The following is a 16,637-nucleotide window of genomic DNA, read 5'->3' as shown; positions in this document are numbered from 1 at the left end:
TTTTACTATTAGAGAACAACCCATGAACAAACTTATATTCATTTTTTGAAAATAAAAAAATATAGTTAAACAAATTTATGAGAAAATAAAAGATAAATTGATAGAAGACGTTACTCTTCTGCAGATTGAGTTCAAAATTCAAAGAAAGAGAGCCAAATCGCCATAGCCATACTCCTCCTCCTCCTTCTTCAGCCCAATCTCCGTTCCTCCATTTTTCTTCTTCTTAAACTTCCTTTCAAGCTCTCTCTCTCTCTCTTTTTCAAGCTTCAGAGCCGCTCCCTCCCTTCCATCGGTTTCTCTCTCTCCGCTTCCCATTCTAGGGTTTCTGTTCCGGCGAATGCTGCTGCTGTTGCTGTTCCTCCGATGAATCGCTCACACTGCAACCATCTTCAATCCAATTCCGTTTCTCACTGCCAAGAATGCGGCATCTCTCAATCCGCCTGTTGGATCCTCCACAATGTACGTCTCAAAGCGTCCTTCCGTCGTCTCTGTACCAATTGCGTCCTCAAGCACAATCTCTCTCGTTTCTGTCCTCTTTGCTTCGATGTTTACGACGATTCGACTCCTCCGCCGTCTCATCAGCGAGTTATGTGCTTCAGATGCCCTTCAATCTCTCATCTCTCTTGCGCTTCCTTTCGATTTTCATCTACCTTCCTGTGCCCTCTTTGCTCCGATCCTTGTTTTGCTTTCTTCGATGGCTTTGACTCCGGCGGCCTTTGTCAATCGGAGTCCACTGTCGCCTTTTTGGCCAGGAGAAACGTTGATGCTAAATCAGCCAAAGCGATTGTCGCTGCGGCTCGTGTCTCCGCTCAATCCATGCGGAGAGCAGCTCTTGACGCTAGGGCTGTAGCGGAGATGAAGATCAAGAACGCTGCCTTTGCGAAGAAACAAGCTACTCTTGCATTGGAACGGCTTGCTTATCTTGTGCTTCAGGAGAAGGACAGAAATGGATATGCTAAAACTAATGGAGATGCTGTTGCTGGTGAGAGGACGGTTGAAGAAGAAGATTCCAAGCTACAGGAGAAAGAGGTAACATCCATTTTTAATCGTATGAAGGGGAATCGGACTCCATAGCGAAGGTAGCTGCTTAAGGCAACTAACTGTAGAGAGTGATCTTGTTCAACTATCTCATTCAATTGAGTATCTCAAAGATTCAGTAGAATACAGAGCGTTGAGGTACTATTAAACCATCCATGGAAAGCTTCTGGATCAATGTAGTAATGTTTTTTTTTTCTTTCTATATCCATGGATGCCAAGAACAATCAATTGAGGGAAATCTGAATGAATTTCCATGTACATTTCAAATTTTCAACATCTTTTGCTTAACCCTTTTGGGAGATCTTCACCTTATTGAAGTTCTATTGAGAATGTTGCAGCAGCTTGTTCTGCCTCTCTATTGATTCCAATTCTTTATTTTATCATTTGTGTTTCTGTTTTGTCTCTTTTGAGTTTGCTTTACATATGGTTCTCAGCTTCTTCTTCATTCTGTTCTCTCTTCTGTCGACCATTTTTTGTTAGAATCTCATAGCTTTTATGGGTGTGGACGCCATTGTTGCCGCCTTTGAGCTACTAGAATCCCCATTCGTTCCCATTGATATTCAAAATGCCAGTTCTGGCGGAGCGGTGGTCATATCAAGATGCTGGCGGAGATCGCGGCGGCAGATTTTGCTGGTTTTTGTCTCGTAAAATTGACTATTTCCCCTTCTTCGTTGTCTCTACAAAACTGCCATTTTCAATTTCTCGTGCATTCAACCAATAAAGTTTGGTTCTGCAGTGAAGTTCTGCGTTACCATTTCGCTAAGTTTGGTTCAGATGATTTGACCGAGTCCGCTCGACTCGACTCGCTTCGAGGAAACCGAGTTGACTCATCGGTTTCTCTCTCTTTTTATTATTATTATTTTTAATTAATAGAAAAATGACTCTCTGAATTTCCTCTCCACTAATAATTGTGTCCAAAAAAAGAACCTCTTTTTTTTCCTTGACAACCAAAAAAGAACTTTACCTTTTGGGGATATACTATAATTAATTAAGGGGTCTTTTCACCTCGAGGAATTTTTTTTTCAACTTAACCTTTAAAAAATTAGTGTAATTTTAATTTTGAACGGTAAGAATGGTTCAATTTTAATCCTCTATGCTCTTGTTCAATTTTAATCCTCTGCTCTATGTATCGTTAAAGAAAATATGATCTTGTGCATTTGATAAATAATAAAATTTGATAAATGAATAATTATTTAGTTAAATTATTAATTTGATGATCCATATGATTTAGGAAAAGTTAGAATTTAACCTATTTAGTTTATACTAAATTTTTACTCTCTTTACCATCTAGATCAAAGTTTTAATTTAACATAAATTTTTAAAATAAATTTATGAAGATTTTCACATTTTTTTAATAATTAAGTGTATTGGTGAAAATTGAGCCAAAAATTAAAATTGCAAAACTCGTGAAAATGGATGAAATTAAAAATTTAGGTCTAAATTGATCTTTTTCAAAAAAAAAAAAAAAAAAAAAAAGAAGAAGAAGAGAAAAGAAAAGAAAAAAAAAAGCTAATATAGAAGCCCTAGAGAGTCGAGTTGAACCCATCTCACCCAGACGTATCTACTCGCGACTCACGATTCCACCAGCGATCCGACCAGCCCTTCGTCAAACTCCTCTCTCTCCTCTCTCTCTCTCTCTACCCTTTTAGCTTGAAATCAAATTCATCTTTCAATTATCAGAAAGTAAACAAAGATTGTGAATGTCGATGAAATCAGAATGCCTGTGAAATCACCGGAAAGGTTCTGAAAAGGCTCGGAATTCATTCACATTCAAGCCATTTAAAGACTGTACGGTTCTTGTTTATCGTTACAATGAATATGTTAATTACATATGATCGTTTTCAGTTGTTATTCTGTTTATGGTGTTTAGATTTTCTGTTTTCTGTGTATCACTTGTTTGCTGAAATTCCTAAACTGTTATCAGTTGTTATCCCGTTGATGGGTACTAACAAGCTTTTCTCTCTTGATTTTAGTGAACTGTAGTCTCTTTGTTCTTTGCTTATAACATAGCTATTTTATGTGTGGTGCTGGAGCTGATCAAGTTGATTAATATTCTGTTTATCTCAGGTCTAGCTGTGTTTACAATACCTCCAAAGTTCAAACTTCTTGTTTATGAAGATTGCTTCTCTCTTCATACTCTTGATTTGCATGTTTCTTTGTTTAAGCAAATGACAATATCTGGATTTTTTTTTTTTTTGAATAGGTATTGATAGTCAAGAAGAAAAGAAATGAAGATTGAATAGTCTAATTGGTGTTACCATAAATTTCTCTGACTCTATGCTTTAGGCGCCTTTTTATTGATCAAGCAGCTATTGAAATCAAATTGTAACCGGAGTTCACTGGTGGTGACAAGTGCTTCAAAATATGTGCTAACCGATCTCTAAACGGATGTCCATTATACTTGAGCTCAGTTGGACCCTAGTGCTGTAGCAATGATGGCCCCTATTCGCTCCTCTGGATTTGTTGATCCGGGTTGGGAACATGGAGTTGCTCAAGATGAAAAGAAGAAGAAGGTTAAATGCAATTACTGCGGGAAAATAGTAAGTGGTGGCATATATAGATTGAAGCAACATTTAGCTCGAGTTTCGGGGGAAGTTACTTATTGCGACAAGGCTCCGGAGGAAGTATATTTGAGAATGAGAGAAAACCTGGAAGGTTGTCGTTCCAATAAGAAACCAAGGCAATCTGAAGATGATGAACAATCGTATTTGAACTTCCATTCCAATGATGATGAAGAAGATGGTTTACATGTGGCTTATAGAAATAGAGGAAGGCAACTGATGGGAAACAGGAATGTTGGTGCTAACATGACTCCTCTAAGGTCATTAAGATATGTCGATCCTGGATGGGAACATGGTGTGGCTCAAGATGAAAGGAAGAAGAAGGTAAAGTGCAACTACTGTGAAAAGATAGTCAGTGGAGGTATTAATAGGTTTAAACAACATCTAGCCAGAATTCCTGGAGAGGTAGCTCCTTGTAAACATGCTCCTGAGGAAGTGTATCTTAAGATCAAAGAGAATATGAAATGGCATCGAACTGGTAGGAGACATGTACAGACTGATGCCAATGAGATATCGGCTTATTTTATGCAATCGGATAATGAAGAAGAAGAAGATGAGAAAGAGGAATCCCTGCATCATATTAGCAAGGAAAGGTTTATCGATGGTGACAAAAGATTGAGCAAAGATTTGAGAAGTACTTTCAGGGGAATGTCCCCTGGTGGTGGATCTGAACCGTCAGTTAAAAGATCAAGGTTAGATTCTGTTTTTCTGAAAACCACTAAAAGACAAACTGAACAGGTGCACAAACAGGCTTTAGTAAAAAGAGGAGGCAATAGGAGGTCACGGAAAGAAGTAATGTCTGCAATTTGCAAATTCTTTTGCTATGCAGGAATTCCTTTTCAATCTGCAAATTCTGTTTACTTTCATAAGATGTTGGAGGCAGTTGGTCAATATGGATCAGGCTTGGTTGGCCCTTCATGTCAACTGATATCTGGTCGGTTATTACAGGAGGAAGTTGCAACCATTAAATCTTACCTGGTTGAGTTGAAGGCCTCCTGGGCAGTTACTGGTTGTTCCATTTTGGTAGACAATTGGAAGGATTCAGATTGTAGGACGTTCATGAACTTTTTGGTTTCTTGTCCCCGTGGTGTTTACTTTGTCTCGTCAGTTGATGCCACGGGAATAATAGATGACCCTTCAAACTTGTTTAGAGTTCTTGATGGAGTGGTAGATGAAATTGGAGAGGAAAATGTGGTGCAGGTAGTACCTTTGCTGCAATCATCTAGTAGTTTCTAATCTAAATTGCCCATGTCCTTGCAGCTAATCGTTTTTTCCCCTTAGGTAATCACGGAGAATACTCCCAATTATAAAGCTGCTGGAAAAATGCTTGAGGAGAAGAGAAGAAATTTATTCTGGACCCCATGTGCGACCTATTGCATTGATCACATGCTTGAAGATTTTTTGAAATTGAGATCCGTGGAAGACTGCATTGAAAAGTGCCAAAAAATTACCAAGTTTATTTACAATCGGAGCTGGTTGTTAAATTTCATGAAGAACGAGTTCACCCAGGGGTTGGAACTTCTGAGACCTGCAGTTACTCGGAATGCCTCAACCTTTACTACTTTGCAGTGCCTGCTGGACCACAGAGCTAGTTTACGGAGAATGTTTGTCTCCAATGAGTGGACTTCTAGCAGGTTTTCTAAAACTGGTGAGGGACAAGAAGTAGAGATGATTGTATTAAATCCTTCATTTTGGAAGAAGGTGCAATATGTTTGTAAATCTGTGGAACCAGTATTGCAAGTTCTTCAAAAAGTCGATTCTGTTCAAAACTTGTCAATTTCATCCATATATAATGATATGTACAGAGCCAAGTTTGCTATACAATCCGTTCATGGTGATGATGCCAGGAAATATGGACCATTCTGGAATGTGATAGATAGCAACTGGAATTCTTTATTTTGCCACCCTTTACACATGGCTGCTTTTTTCTTGAACCCATCATACAGATATCGTCCTGATTTTGTGGCGGTATGAAAATAACTTTCTGTTGGTGATGCATAATCATGATGGTCTATTGGTCTCTTTTCTCAGCTATATTTCCTTTGTTTGTGCAGCATTCGGAGGTGGTTCGTGGACTTAATGAATGCATAGTCCGACTAGAGTCTGACAGTTCCAGAAGGATTTCTGCATCTATGCAGGTAATGGATGGGTTATTTTGTGAGCCTGTTGATTGTCCCTGTTTCTGTTTAATCTTCACTACTTTGATATTGGATGTCCCAGATTTCTGACTATAATTCAGCGAAGTCCGATTTTGGAACTGAGCTGGCTATTAGTACAAGAACAGAGCTTGATCCAGGTATGTGTCAGCATTATCCATCAGTATTAAATATCCCTTGTTATTGGTTAACTTGCATGGTGTAAGCAAGGTAATATACAACCCCATTTCTTTAATATTGTTTAATTGTAGTCATCAATTCCATTTACTTTAATAGCTGCATGGTGGCAACAACATGGAATCAGTTGCTTAGAACTGCAACAAATAGCCGTTCGTATACTGAGTCAGACATGTTCATCTTTGTGTTGTGAACACAACTGGACCCCGTTCTCTAAGGAACACAGTCAAGGGCACAATACTTTGTCTCAGAGAAAAATGGCTGATTTGTTGTATGTTCACTACAACCTGAGACTTCGAGAACGCCAACTAAGAAAGCAATCTAATGCGTCTGTTTCTCTTGATCATATTCTTATGGAACACTTATTGGATGAATGGTTTGTGGAACCCCAAAAACAAGGCATTCAAGAAGATGAGGTATGTGATCATACTGTCTATACCTGCAAAGTGATTCCATTATATGCAAGCAACAAACAATGAACTGCATTCCACAAACTTTGTGTAGTGGAAGGCAGGTCTTCCGTCTTCCAAATGCCAGTTTTTTTGTTGAGGAATCCACTCTAATTACCGAAAAGGACTCCAATCCAAAAGAACAAGACCAAGTTCGTTTCTGTTATTTTTTATTTTTATTTTTAATTTTTTAGTTTTTGGTTTTTTAATAACTAGGTAATTGGAGATCTGTTTCTTCCATTCTGATCACAGCTGCACCCCACTGATCTCAGAGAAGCTTTGCATACTTTAGGAGACCACATAGATTTTTAGTTAAGTTTTTGTGTGAGGCTAAATTCAAAAAGTTACGGGATATCTCCAAATATCTACAGCCTATACCACCAGATTACCCATTGTGTTCGAGTATTAAATTTCAAAACCATTAGTTTGAAGACCTGGATAGATATAGTTCTTGGATATACATGGTTTGACAGATGAAAAGAAAAATCTGGGAAAGATGTTTTAGAATAGTTGAGTGAGTTTCACTGTTTTAAAAAGTGTGCACCTTATCAAGAACGCCTCATCAGAAAAAGCCCTTTCTTTTAAAGACACGGGTTCTCAAACAAGATATGAGAGTGGGATGATTGTTAGATCAGCTAGTTTAGCAGCAAATCGTCGTTACTTCATATAGACTGTCTCAGTTCCATGGATAATGTGATCTGTAATATATAGCCTGTGGTATGAAGTTTCAATATAATCGTCCTCTTAATATGTTCTCTGGAATCCTTCTGGAGTTGAAAATTCATACTTGCATATCTCAGGAAATCCTTTGTCCTGGAATGGAGCCACTAGATGCATATGAGAATGATTTGATTGACTATGAGGAAGGGACTTCAGAGGGCCGGAAGGGTTGCCTTCAACTGGTTGGTTTGACTGATGTAGACACATTGGATGTCAATCCCACCAACGGAGGCGCCTCCACAGACAATGATGCCGATGTTAAGTTCTATGACAATGAGCTAAGTGACTAAAATAGGTATGCAGCTTAACCTGACTCTGATAATTGGAGTTGGTTTCTTGTTTTATGGCTTGGCATTTTTGTCTTTGTTCTCCATCACCGAAGTCAGCTTACCTAGGTTGCTTGTGTAATGATACAAAGTTATACTCATTCAAATCCAACTGAGTTTAAAGTTGTTAAAAGTTATCAGTTCTCAAATTCCTCCTCGTGTTCTGACTGTATATATGCCTTCACAATTTGAGCCATGCATGGGTTCATGTTCATGTAAGCTAGATTCTATTATGGTGTATATTCATCCATATGCTGTTTCAGATAATGCTTGGAAACAACAAACGTAGAAATAGGATCTTTTTCTTTTTCTTCTTCTTCCCCTCTCTTCTTCTATTTGAGAAAATAAATTCTGTTATTTTATTTCTACTTTTGCGAACATTTGTACATAAACTTGACCTAGATTAATTAATTTTTAGGGATATGGAAATAAGAAAGAAGCTGATATTTTGATGGCCAAGGCACTGCAAGAATGTTCAAATAGTGGCATAATTGTGGGCAGCCTCAATAGAGATGGGTACCTCGTCCACAAAGTAAAACCAAGAGCATTGATGCCCTTAAAAAATGCTATTACGATCCTCACCTTATTGCTGCTGTGGCCAAGTTGTTTTGGCATTACAGGAAGGTTGACATAGCTAGAACTTGGCTGAACAGGCCAGTAACACTTGCTTCCGGTGTTTAGTGGTTTTTGGGCTTTATACTCCAAATTCGAACTTCAGCAGGGTACTGATGAGAATCAGAAGAACATACTGAAGTGATGTGTTGATGCAGAACCCAAACATAATGAGAAATGGCGAACAATTTCAAGGCTGTGAAGAACTTCCATCAACCGACTGAAGCAATCTTGAAAAAAGTAGTTGTTGCACTAGATAAGGAGTTGGGCGCTGTTGAACATAGCAAAATATAGTTTCTACATAGGCAGATTTTTTAGCCTCTCGCCAGCGAAGGCATGTACGATTTGTAAGAAGAGTCTTGAGTTATATTGTCGAATTATTTAATCAATGACTGAAATTTGTGGCTTGTGAAAGATTGCTGTTTGGATTCATTGTACATGTGGTCATAGCAATTTGTTGTCGGAACTTCTTTTAAATATTTCTCTAGTTTAGTTATGGCCATATTTGGTTGTATTTGTTTTATTTTGTTTATTACGGTTCATTGTATTTTGAGCATTAGTCTCTTTTCATATAATCTATTTTAGAATCACTCCCATTTTAGGATAATGCCTCTTAAATTGGAGGATCATAATGGTTTGATGGATTGATTAAGGAAAATTTTTAAGGTTAATGCGTAGGTAGTTTATTATTTGTTTATAATACTTGTAATTGTTTTCACTTCCATGGAGAAGAATATAGAATTCAATTGAATCCTTGATCCTCTGTTCAATATTCTTTCTTGTTTCCAACTTCTGTTTCCTTCATTTGTTGTTTTCATGGGATTATAGTAAGGCTGTTGTATGTGCTCAAACCATGGTTATTCATATATTGCTTAATCCTATAAATCTTTCAAACTTTAATGTTATGCTGTTGTTAAAGTAAGTGGGTACAACAATTGGCGATTGTCATTTTGTTCCTGGACAGTATGTTGATGTGACAAGAATCACAAGAGGGAAAAGTTTTCAGGTGAATCCATTACGACACTCCATTAGTTTTTTTGTACTCATTGCCTTTTGCTCTCTCTCTTTTTTTTTTTTTTTTCTTTTTTTTTTTTTAATTTTTTTTTTTAAATTTTTAAATTTAATATTTTTTTGAGGGTATGGATGATTCAAATTGAGGGAAAAAAAAGAGGTTTGGCTTATTTTCTGAAAATGAGTTTTTTTTTTTTACCTTTTACTGACGTCAAATTCAAGTGATATTAGCAAAAATGAATCTTGTCATGTGGAATGACTTTCTTGCTCTTGTACTCCCGTTCTCTCACCTATGCTCTCTCAAAAATGAACCTTGTGCACGCAAAATGGACTTTCTCGCTCTTGCAGTCTTGTTCTATTATTCTCGCTCTCTTTTCTCTCACATATCACTCTCCTCTCTCCCTTTTTAACCCAATCTCAGTCTCCAGTGCTCACTCTTGTTTTGCAACACAAATTGAATAGAGGGAGAGAAGAAGAAGACAATCGAAACTGCTCATGTGGACTTGCCGACACTGGTGTATGGTCTCTCGAAGTTGGTCACGCTATAGGAGAAAAACGTGGATGGAAATAAGAAGGAAGGAAGAAGAACGAGATTAAAAAGAAAGAATGAATGAAATCGATGACGGAGGAAGAAAAAAATAGATGAGGGTAAATTAGCAACATTGTTTGATGATGAGATATGCAAAAGGTCAAAATTCTTGAGTTTTAAAAGGTAGGGTAAAAATCATTTTGGGGCTTAAGCATAGTCTTTTAATCAATTATCCTTAGTTTTATGATACAGGTACGTGGCTTAACTTGACACTTTATCAGTCACTGAAATGAAAATGAGTTGAGTTCTTCATTCACTGCCCCGTAATCATTTAATTTGGTTTTTAGTTTTTGAAATTTATGCTTATTTTCTCTCAATTTCTTATTCATCGTTTCATATTTCCCATGTAAATATTTGGATTCTTAGCTACTTTTCAAAAAAGTTTATGCAAACTACTTCTTTAGTTTTAAAAATTTGGCTTTGATTTTGAATACATTTCTAAAATGTAGACAACAAAACAAATAAATCAATGGATGGAAGTGATGTTTATAAGCTTAATTTTCAAAAACAAAAAGGCAAATGGTTTCTAAATGGGAGCTTAATTCTTAGTTTTTGGTTTGAAAATTTAGTTTATAATAACTACCACCCTTAAGTTTCTATATTTTGTTATCTATTTTATACTCATGTTTTTCAAAAGTAAGTAAGTTTTTAGAATTCGACTAAAAATTGAAGTGTTTCTTTTTAAGATAATTGAAATCTATAATGGAGAAATTGAAAAGAAACAAGCATAAATTTTAAAAACAATAAATGAAGGTATCATTTGGTAACTATTTTGTTTTTTATTTTTGGTTTTTGAAAATGAAGTTTATTTCCTTCCAATTTCTTATCGTGATTTGCATTTTTTTAAAGTAAAGAGATGAATTCTTAGCCAAATTCTAAAAACTATTTTTTAAAAACTACTTTTTTTTTTGGAAAAATTTCACGAAATGACCCAACTCTCAAAAACTTTTTTGTGGATGACCTCTTCCTAAAAACTTAACCATGACTGACCTCTTGTTATTGTGAAATACCAATTTTACTCCCAATTTCAAAAACTCTTCAAACCGTGCTATGGAGCATCGTTCACCCCACTTTTTCGTTTACATCTTCTCTCACTATGCGATTTTGACTCTCATTTTCTCTCGTTTTTGCTCTCGTACCTAACTCACCATCTTCTATCTTCATCCGAGCATTTGGCCACCTTCTTACCAGTTGTTTGTACACATTTTCTACCGTCGTCGATCTTTGAAAGGTATGCGACTCTTCTCCTTGAATGCATGTTGATATTCGTTTAGGATTCTCGTCAGTCGTTTAGGGTTCACAAAGGGTTCATGCCTACCATTTGTTAAACAATCTATCAGCTTTTGTTAAATGATCGTGTATTCGTTCTTAAGAGTTTGCTTAGATAATCCTAGGCAAGTGTTTAGTATTCTTTAAACGATCGATTAGAGAAACGTAAACTATCGTTTAGAAAAAATGTACGATCATTTAGTAGTGTTTATGCGATCGTTTAACTATTTGTAATGCGATCGTTTATTTATTTGTTACACGATCGTTTAGGTATTTGTAATGTGATCGTTTATTTGTTTGTTACACGATCGTTTAGGTATCTGTAATGTGATTGTTTAGTTGTTTGTTACGCGTTCGTTTAGGTATTTGTAAAGTGATCGTTTAGTTGTTTGTTACGCGATCGTTCAGTTGTTTGTTACACGATCATTTAGGCATTTGTTATCCGATCGTTTAGTTTTTATTATGCGACCATTTACTTATTGTGGTATTATATTGTTACAGTTTGCTAGATGACCGTCTCTACACTTTCTTGCCAAGTCCATAAAATTGCGTCCGTTATTAAGAATAAGTTGACGAAGAGCTGAAGAGAATGTTTAAGACAATGACCTTTGGTCCACTATTGGACATAGATCTTGTATTTAATGGGCAACTTTTTCACCATTTTCTGTTGAGGGAGGTAATAGATGCAAACTCAAATATTATATCATTCAACATATTGGGAAAGAAGGTAACATTCTCCCAAGACGATTTTAATCTGATAACTGGGTTATGGCTGACCAAGGAAATTGTAGAAAGAGAAACAAGCGGTGAAAGATTGCAACAACTCATTCTTGGATCGAAGGACCCAAATGATAAGGATAATTCTTGCAAGGACGTGGAGAATACACTCGAGAAGTTCACTTTTACAAAGGATGAAGATGTCATCAAGGTTGCATTGACATTATTCATCAAAACGGTGATGATTGGAAAAGACAAGAAAACCCAATTTGATGTGAAGACATTTGGGATTGTTGATGACCTTGAAATCTTTAAACATTATGAATGATTATCTGTCTTTTTTAAACGTACCTTGAATAGCATGAAGATTATTATGCACAATAAGAAGGAAGCACATGAGACAAAGAAAGTAGAAAATGCTCATCCATGCCTCATATTATTGTATAAAGGGATTTGCACTTGCATTCCAGGTATGTAATGTCATTTTTATTTCACTTTAATCTATGTGTTAATACTGTATGTGTAACAAAAGCAAGACTGTAATTCATATTATAGGTTTGGGCTTACAAAATTTTATCCACGTCAAGTAAGTTCATAATCACCAAAGTCAGCAAGGTGGAAATTTATGATGATGGATGCAAAATATAACTGTTATATTTTATGATGCATGCGCATGCTTTCATGTAATTTCTTCATACAATATTTTCTTATAATACATGATGCATGAATAATTGCACAACCTAAGGTGGGTTTCAAACTATATGTCAAACACTTTGCCATATAAACACCATACATCACATGTATAATAAACAAATATTGATGAACTAGGTAAAATTACCTCAAATCCTCAAAACTAAAGCTAACTATTACAAAATAAGGAGTCTCCGGTTCAAAAGGCGAACTGGGTCTTGAACCGTCCAGGCGAAGCAACGTGTCTCCACTCATCGTGCACCAAACACCCTGCGATCGTCTACACAAAAGAACAAACACTTTGCTCTATCGTTTACCAACGCTCCTAGAGCTAAACGATTGTGTACATTTTACTAAGCGATGAAGCACAAGGTACGCGATCGTCTAGCGCGCTTCGCACAAAGCAGGCCTTACACGATCGTCTAAACGACAACGATGCGACGAAGCACCATCGTCTAAACGATCGTTGAGCGAGTGCCTTCGTATCTTATACCGCGTGATCGTATAGATAGTAACTATGCGATAAGACATGCTAACTACATGATCGTTTAGCACACACCTTTTTCTAAACGATGAGTATCAAATGCTCCCACTACGATCGTCTACTTCCAGCGTCTATGCGATTGGGCAACCAACGCTACGCGATAGAGTAAACGATTTACCCCATCATTTATCACTAGCTAAACGATCGTTTAGTAAATACTATACGATTGTCTAGAAAAATCTACACGATCATTTAGTTAAATCCCAACGATCATTTACCTGAGGCTACACGACACGACCAACCCTTAGTCTTCTTCTTCGCTGAGAACTGCATCTCCATGCTTCAAAACTTCATCACGAACGACTCGCCTAACTCAAACACTTTGAATTACAAACTCGATTGCATGTTAATTATGCCCAAAAACACAGGGGTCCTTACGAATTAACACTTTGTAATTTAAAGAAAGCTTTAAACAGAGGCAATGAAACCCAAAAACATCCATCAACGCCATCCAAAAAAGATTTAACAATTAAACACAAATGCAGAAAACCCACCACGATTGTAAAAGAAGTTCAAAACATAATTGAAATTTGGAATATCAAAACAACTTGGCTCTGATACCAATTGAAGGAAATCGTACAAGAGGATTTCATGAGCAACGGAAGGATCTTTACAAATTTCAATCATATATGAACATACACAATTACAATCACAATCGGAAACAAATGGCTATGCGCCAAACAGAAATTATAGCAAGCTTTTCTATAGATCAAGGGAAAGAACTAACAAACCTTGAAGACTCATTTTCACGTTCCCTTAATCACGAACGCTCGATCACAACAACACAACAACACACGAACGTTCGTCCAACACGACCGCTACACTGCACGATCACAGCGAACTCGAACAACGCGATCTCCAAGTCACGAACACCCCGAACACCATGAACGGCCTCCACAGAACCTCGACTGTGTCGAGTTGAGTATGACACCACCAAGAAGGTTACCTCGATATTCTCGGTGTGAGAATCCAGAGGGTGGCCTTTGTGTGGACTTAGTTAAAGGCAGAAACTGGAGGAGGACAATCGTGTAAATGATTGAGCAAGTGGGAGAAGATAAAGCCTATCATATAGGTCGATGCCCAATCGTCTAACAAAAGCTATGCGATCATTTAACTCATCGTCTAGCCGAGTGTCTATCGTGTAATAACACTCCACAATCGTTTAGCTAACTCCAAGCTGTCGTTTAGTAAATCTGATTTACTTGACAATTATTCCATGAGTAATTTCCGAGAGTGAAAATCTCAAATTCACAACGGTATAAAAATTAGGAAAATATTTTTTCTTTTATCTCACGGTTATCATGAAATCACCAATAACCTCTCACTCAATTGGTTATTAGAGAAAAAAGATAATTGTCCAATAATTAATATTATTATAAATATAAATGATAACTTACTTACCATAATATATTTATAAACTATAGTTTTAATATTTCATCTCATGAAACATATAAACCATAGCTATTTTTCTATTCCATGGCACTTAATGTATCTCATACACCACACCGATCATATCATATATAATCGAATTACCTCTTGTCAATTTGAACATTTTAAATCAACACCAAGAACTGATCCTCAGCTTGAATCTATTGAGCTACCAAGGAGACCTTATGAACCTGTAGCTCGAAGCTCCAATGGTACGTGAATAACTGGTTAAACTCTTTAGTCACAGGATCCACCATCCGTTAACTGTCAGCCACTCCACTAAAGACGACAACTGAACTCTCCTTACTACAGATATATTATGTGTTCATCTTAACCAATCAACAGTGCGACAATCTTTCACAGATCACTCGTAAGTACAGCTGGGGTTCCTCGAATAAATAACCGTTATGCCCCTGTAGTTACGTTTAACTTCTTAAGTACCACTAATCCCTCTAATGAACATAAGTCATATTTCTACTATGACTGAGTCCTCTCTTCCAAAGAGAAGTTGGGGCCACTATGTTCAAGCTTCGGAATCAGCCCTTAAGGGAGCAATCTATCTATTTATCCCTGTTTCAAGGAAGGAGTGAATTCCATCTTGTGTAATTGAGTTCCTAGCTTCCAGATCAGATAAGTCCCCAAAAAGGTAGGCATGTTGAGTTAGCAATTTGGCCACTTCTACCCATACTAGTCAAAGGACCACCTTCAAAGGCAGGAGTTCCCAAAACACTCAGGATTGAGGTCATGTCATCTATAGTAGTTTAAGTGAGATGTAAGTCTCCAGTATCAACGACGTTATATACAAAGACTAGTCATCTCGTAGTCCGGTCTTATACAAACTCTTTGTATGAACACCCATGCTCGCATGTCTCCATATGAATAGTCAGGATCTACCATCTGTAGTAGTTTACAACACTTGCAAACCTCTACAAAGCAAGCCGTATCCGTAGTATCACTAGGATCAAACACCTTAATCTTTATACTACACACCTATTTAGGTTATCACTTAAGGCATGATTCACTTGTATATCTCATATACATGCTTAAGTTTACATAAGATAACCATGGAACTTTGTTTATTGGATATGAGTAAATTCCAGAATGAAATAACAATTATATTATTCATAAACAATGTGTATAATTACAAACAACGAGACTCTGGGAGAATTAGAACACCAATCCCAACAGAGACAACCTTCGTAATTGAGATATGACGATATGATATAATCATTAAATTCGAAATGTCTTCTATTGAAGCTTTCAAATGAGTCATGAACCAATTCCATGATGCATCGTTCTCCCCATCTATAATGCTAAAGGCAATAGGATATATGTTGTTATTTCCATAAATGCACGTTGCTATTAACAACATACATTTATATTTCTCGTACAGATGAGTCCTATCAACAACGAGTACTGGGTGTATACAGTTCAAGAAACCCCCAATACACAAACCAAGTGCCATGAAAACATACCTAAAGAAATATGCATCCTTAAATTCAACCTCAAATATCGTACCTAGATTTGAAAGCTTAGTGCCTCGCCATATGCCCTAACAATAGTATATGATCCTTTATACGACCTTGTGAAAACACCAATCCATACTCCCTAACACGATAAGCTCGTCCCTAACTTATATTCACTTTAAAGTCTTGTCGGACATCCTCAATGATATCCCTTGGGTGGTATGTTCGACCAACGGGAGAATGAAAAGCATTCAATGGAAAATGAATAACTAAGAGTGACCTTCCATTCTTGATATCAATGTTATCCAATGCTATTGGTAGAATATTAGTTGGGAATAAATGCGTTGGTGGAATGTTAGTGTTGCATTGAATACAAATTGAATGAAGAGCTAAAGAAATCGTTAAAGGAAGAAGAAATGTGGCTCAGTTTTAGGAGTTTTTTTAAATTAAGAGTAAAATTGGTATTTCACATGGCCAAAAGGTCAATCATAGATAAGTTTTTAGGGATAGGTCATCCATAGAAAAGTTTTTGAGATTTGGGTTATTTTGTGAAACTTTCCTCTTTTTTTTTTTTTTTTTTTGTTTTCAAAAATTGGCTTGTTTTTTAAAATAGGTAAAAAAAAGTAGATAATAACAAATAATAAAAAAAAATGTGGAATGAATGTTTTTAGGCTTAATTTTCAAAAAAAAAAAAAAAGAAAAAAAACTAAATGTTTACCAAACGAGACTAATATTGTTAACAAACGGGACCTTAATTATTGGTTCTTAAATTTCTTGTATTTTGATTGTATAAGTTATATATTTTTTTAGTTCAATACGTGACCATAGAGATTCAAACGTCTAATTTTTTGATCAAGAATATGTTTTAACAAGTTGATACTCAA

At 36.4% G+C, this 16,637-nt stretch overlaps 2 protein-coding genes across 4 annotated transcripts; both read left to right on the top strand.

Annotated features, from left to right (window-relative positions):
* The first annotated feature begins 87 nt into the window (after positions 1 to 87).
* On the top strand, positions 88 to 3,541 carry LOC120089301 (uncharacterized). Its single transcript, XM_090310349.1, has 2 exons — positions 88 to 2,826; positions 3,242 to 3,541. Exon 1 carries the CDS (start codon positions 364 to 366, stop codon positions 1,072 to 1,074), a length of 711 nt encoding a protein of 236 aa, XP_090166475.1. The 5' UTR covers positions 88 to 363; the 3' UTR covers positions 1,075 to 2,826; positions 3,242 to 3,541.
* Positions 3,471 to 8,646, top strand: LOC150029793 (uncharacterized). 3 transcript variants are annotated; one of them, XR_016527322.1, is made up of 7 exons: positions 3,471 to 4,799; positions 4,881 to 5,567; positions 5,654 to 5,737; positions 5,820 to 5,895; positions 6,032 to 6,348; positions 6,437 to 7,396; positions 7,846 to 8,646. XR_016527322.1 is itself a non-coding variant. In XM_090310348.1 (7 exons), the coding sequence occupies exons 1-6, from the start codon at positions 3,471 to 3,473 to the stop codon at positions 7,389 to 7,391; spliced, it is 2,703 nt and encodes a 900-aa protein (XP_090166474.1). In that variant the 3' UTR covers positions 7,392 to 7,396; positions 7,846 to 8,646. The 3 variants fall into 3 exon arrangements, 1 of the variants encoding a protein (XP_090166474.1); XR_016527323.1 differs by lacking the exon at positions 7,846 to 8,646 and having other exon boundaries at positions 6,437 to 6,533; positions 7,182 to 7,393; XM_090310348.1 differs by having other exon boundaries at positions 7,182 to 7,396.
* The last annotated feature ends 7,991 nt before the right edge of the window (positions 8,647 to 16,637 follow it).

Source organism: Benincasa hispida, unplaced genomic scaffold (genome assembly GCF_027475165.1).
Source record: "Benincasa hispida cultivar pf3 unplaced genomic scaffold, pf3_genome.v1.1 HicScf916, whole genome shotgun sequence".
Classification (NCBI taxonomy): Eukaryota; Viridiplantae; Streptophyta; class Magnoliopsida; order Cucurbitales; family Cucurbitaceae; genus Benincasa; species Benincasa hispida.
The sequence above is the reverse complement of the archived record's forward strand: the minus strand, read 5'-3'. Positions and strand labels throughout refer to the sequence as shown.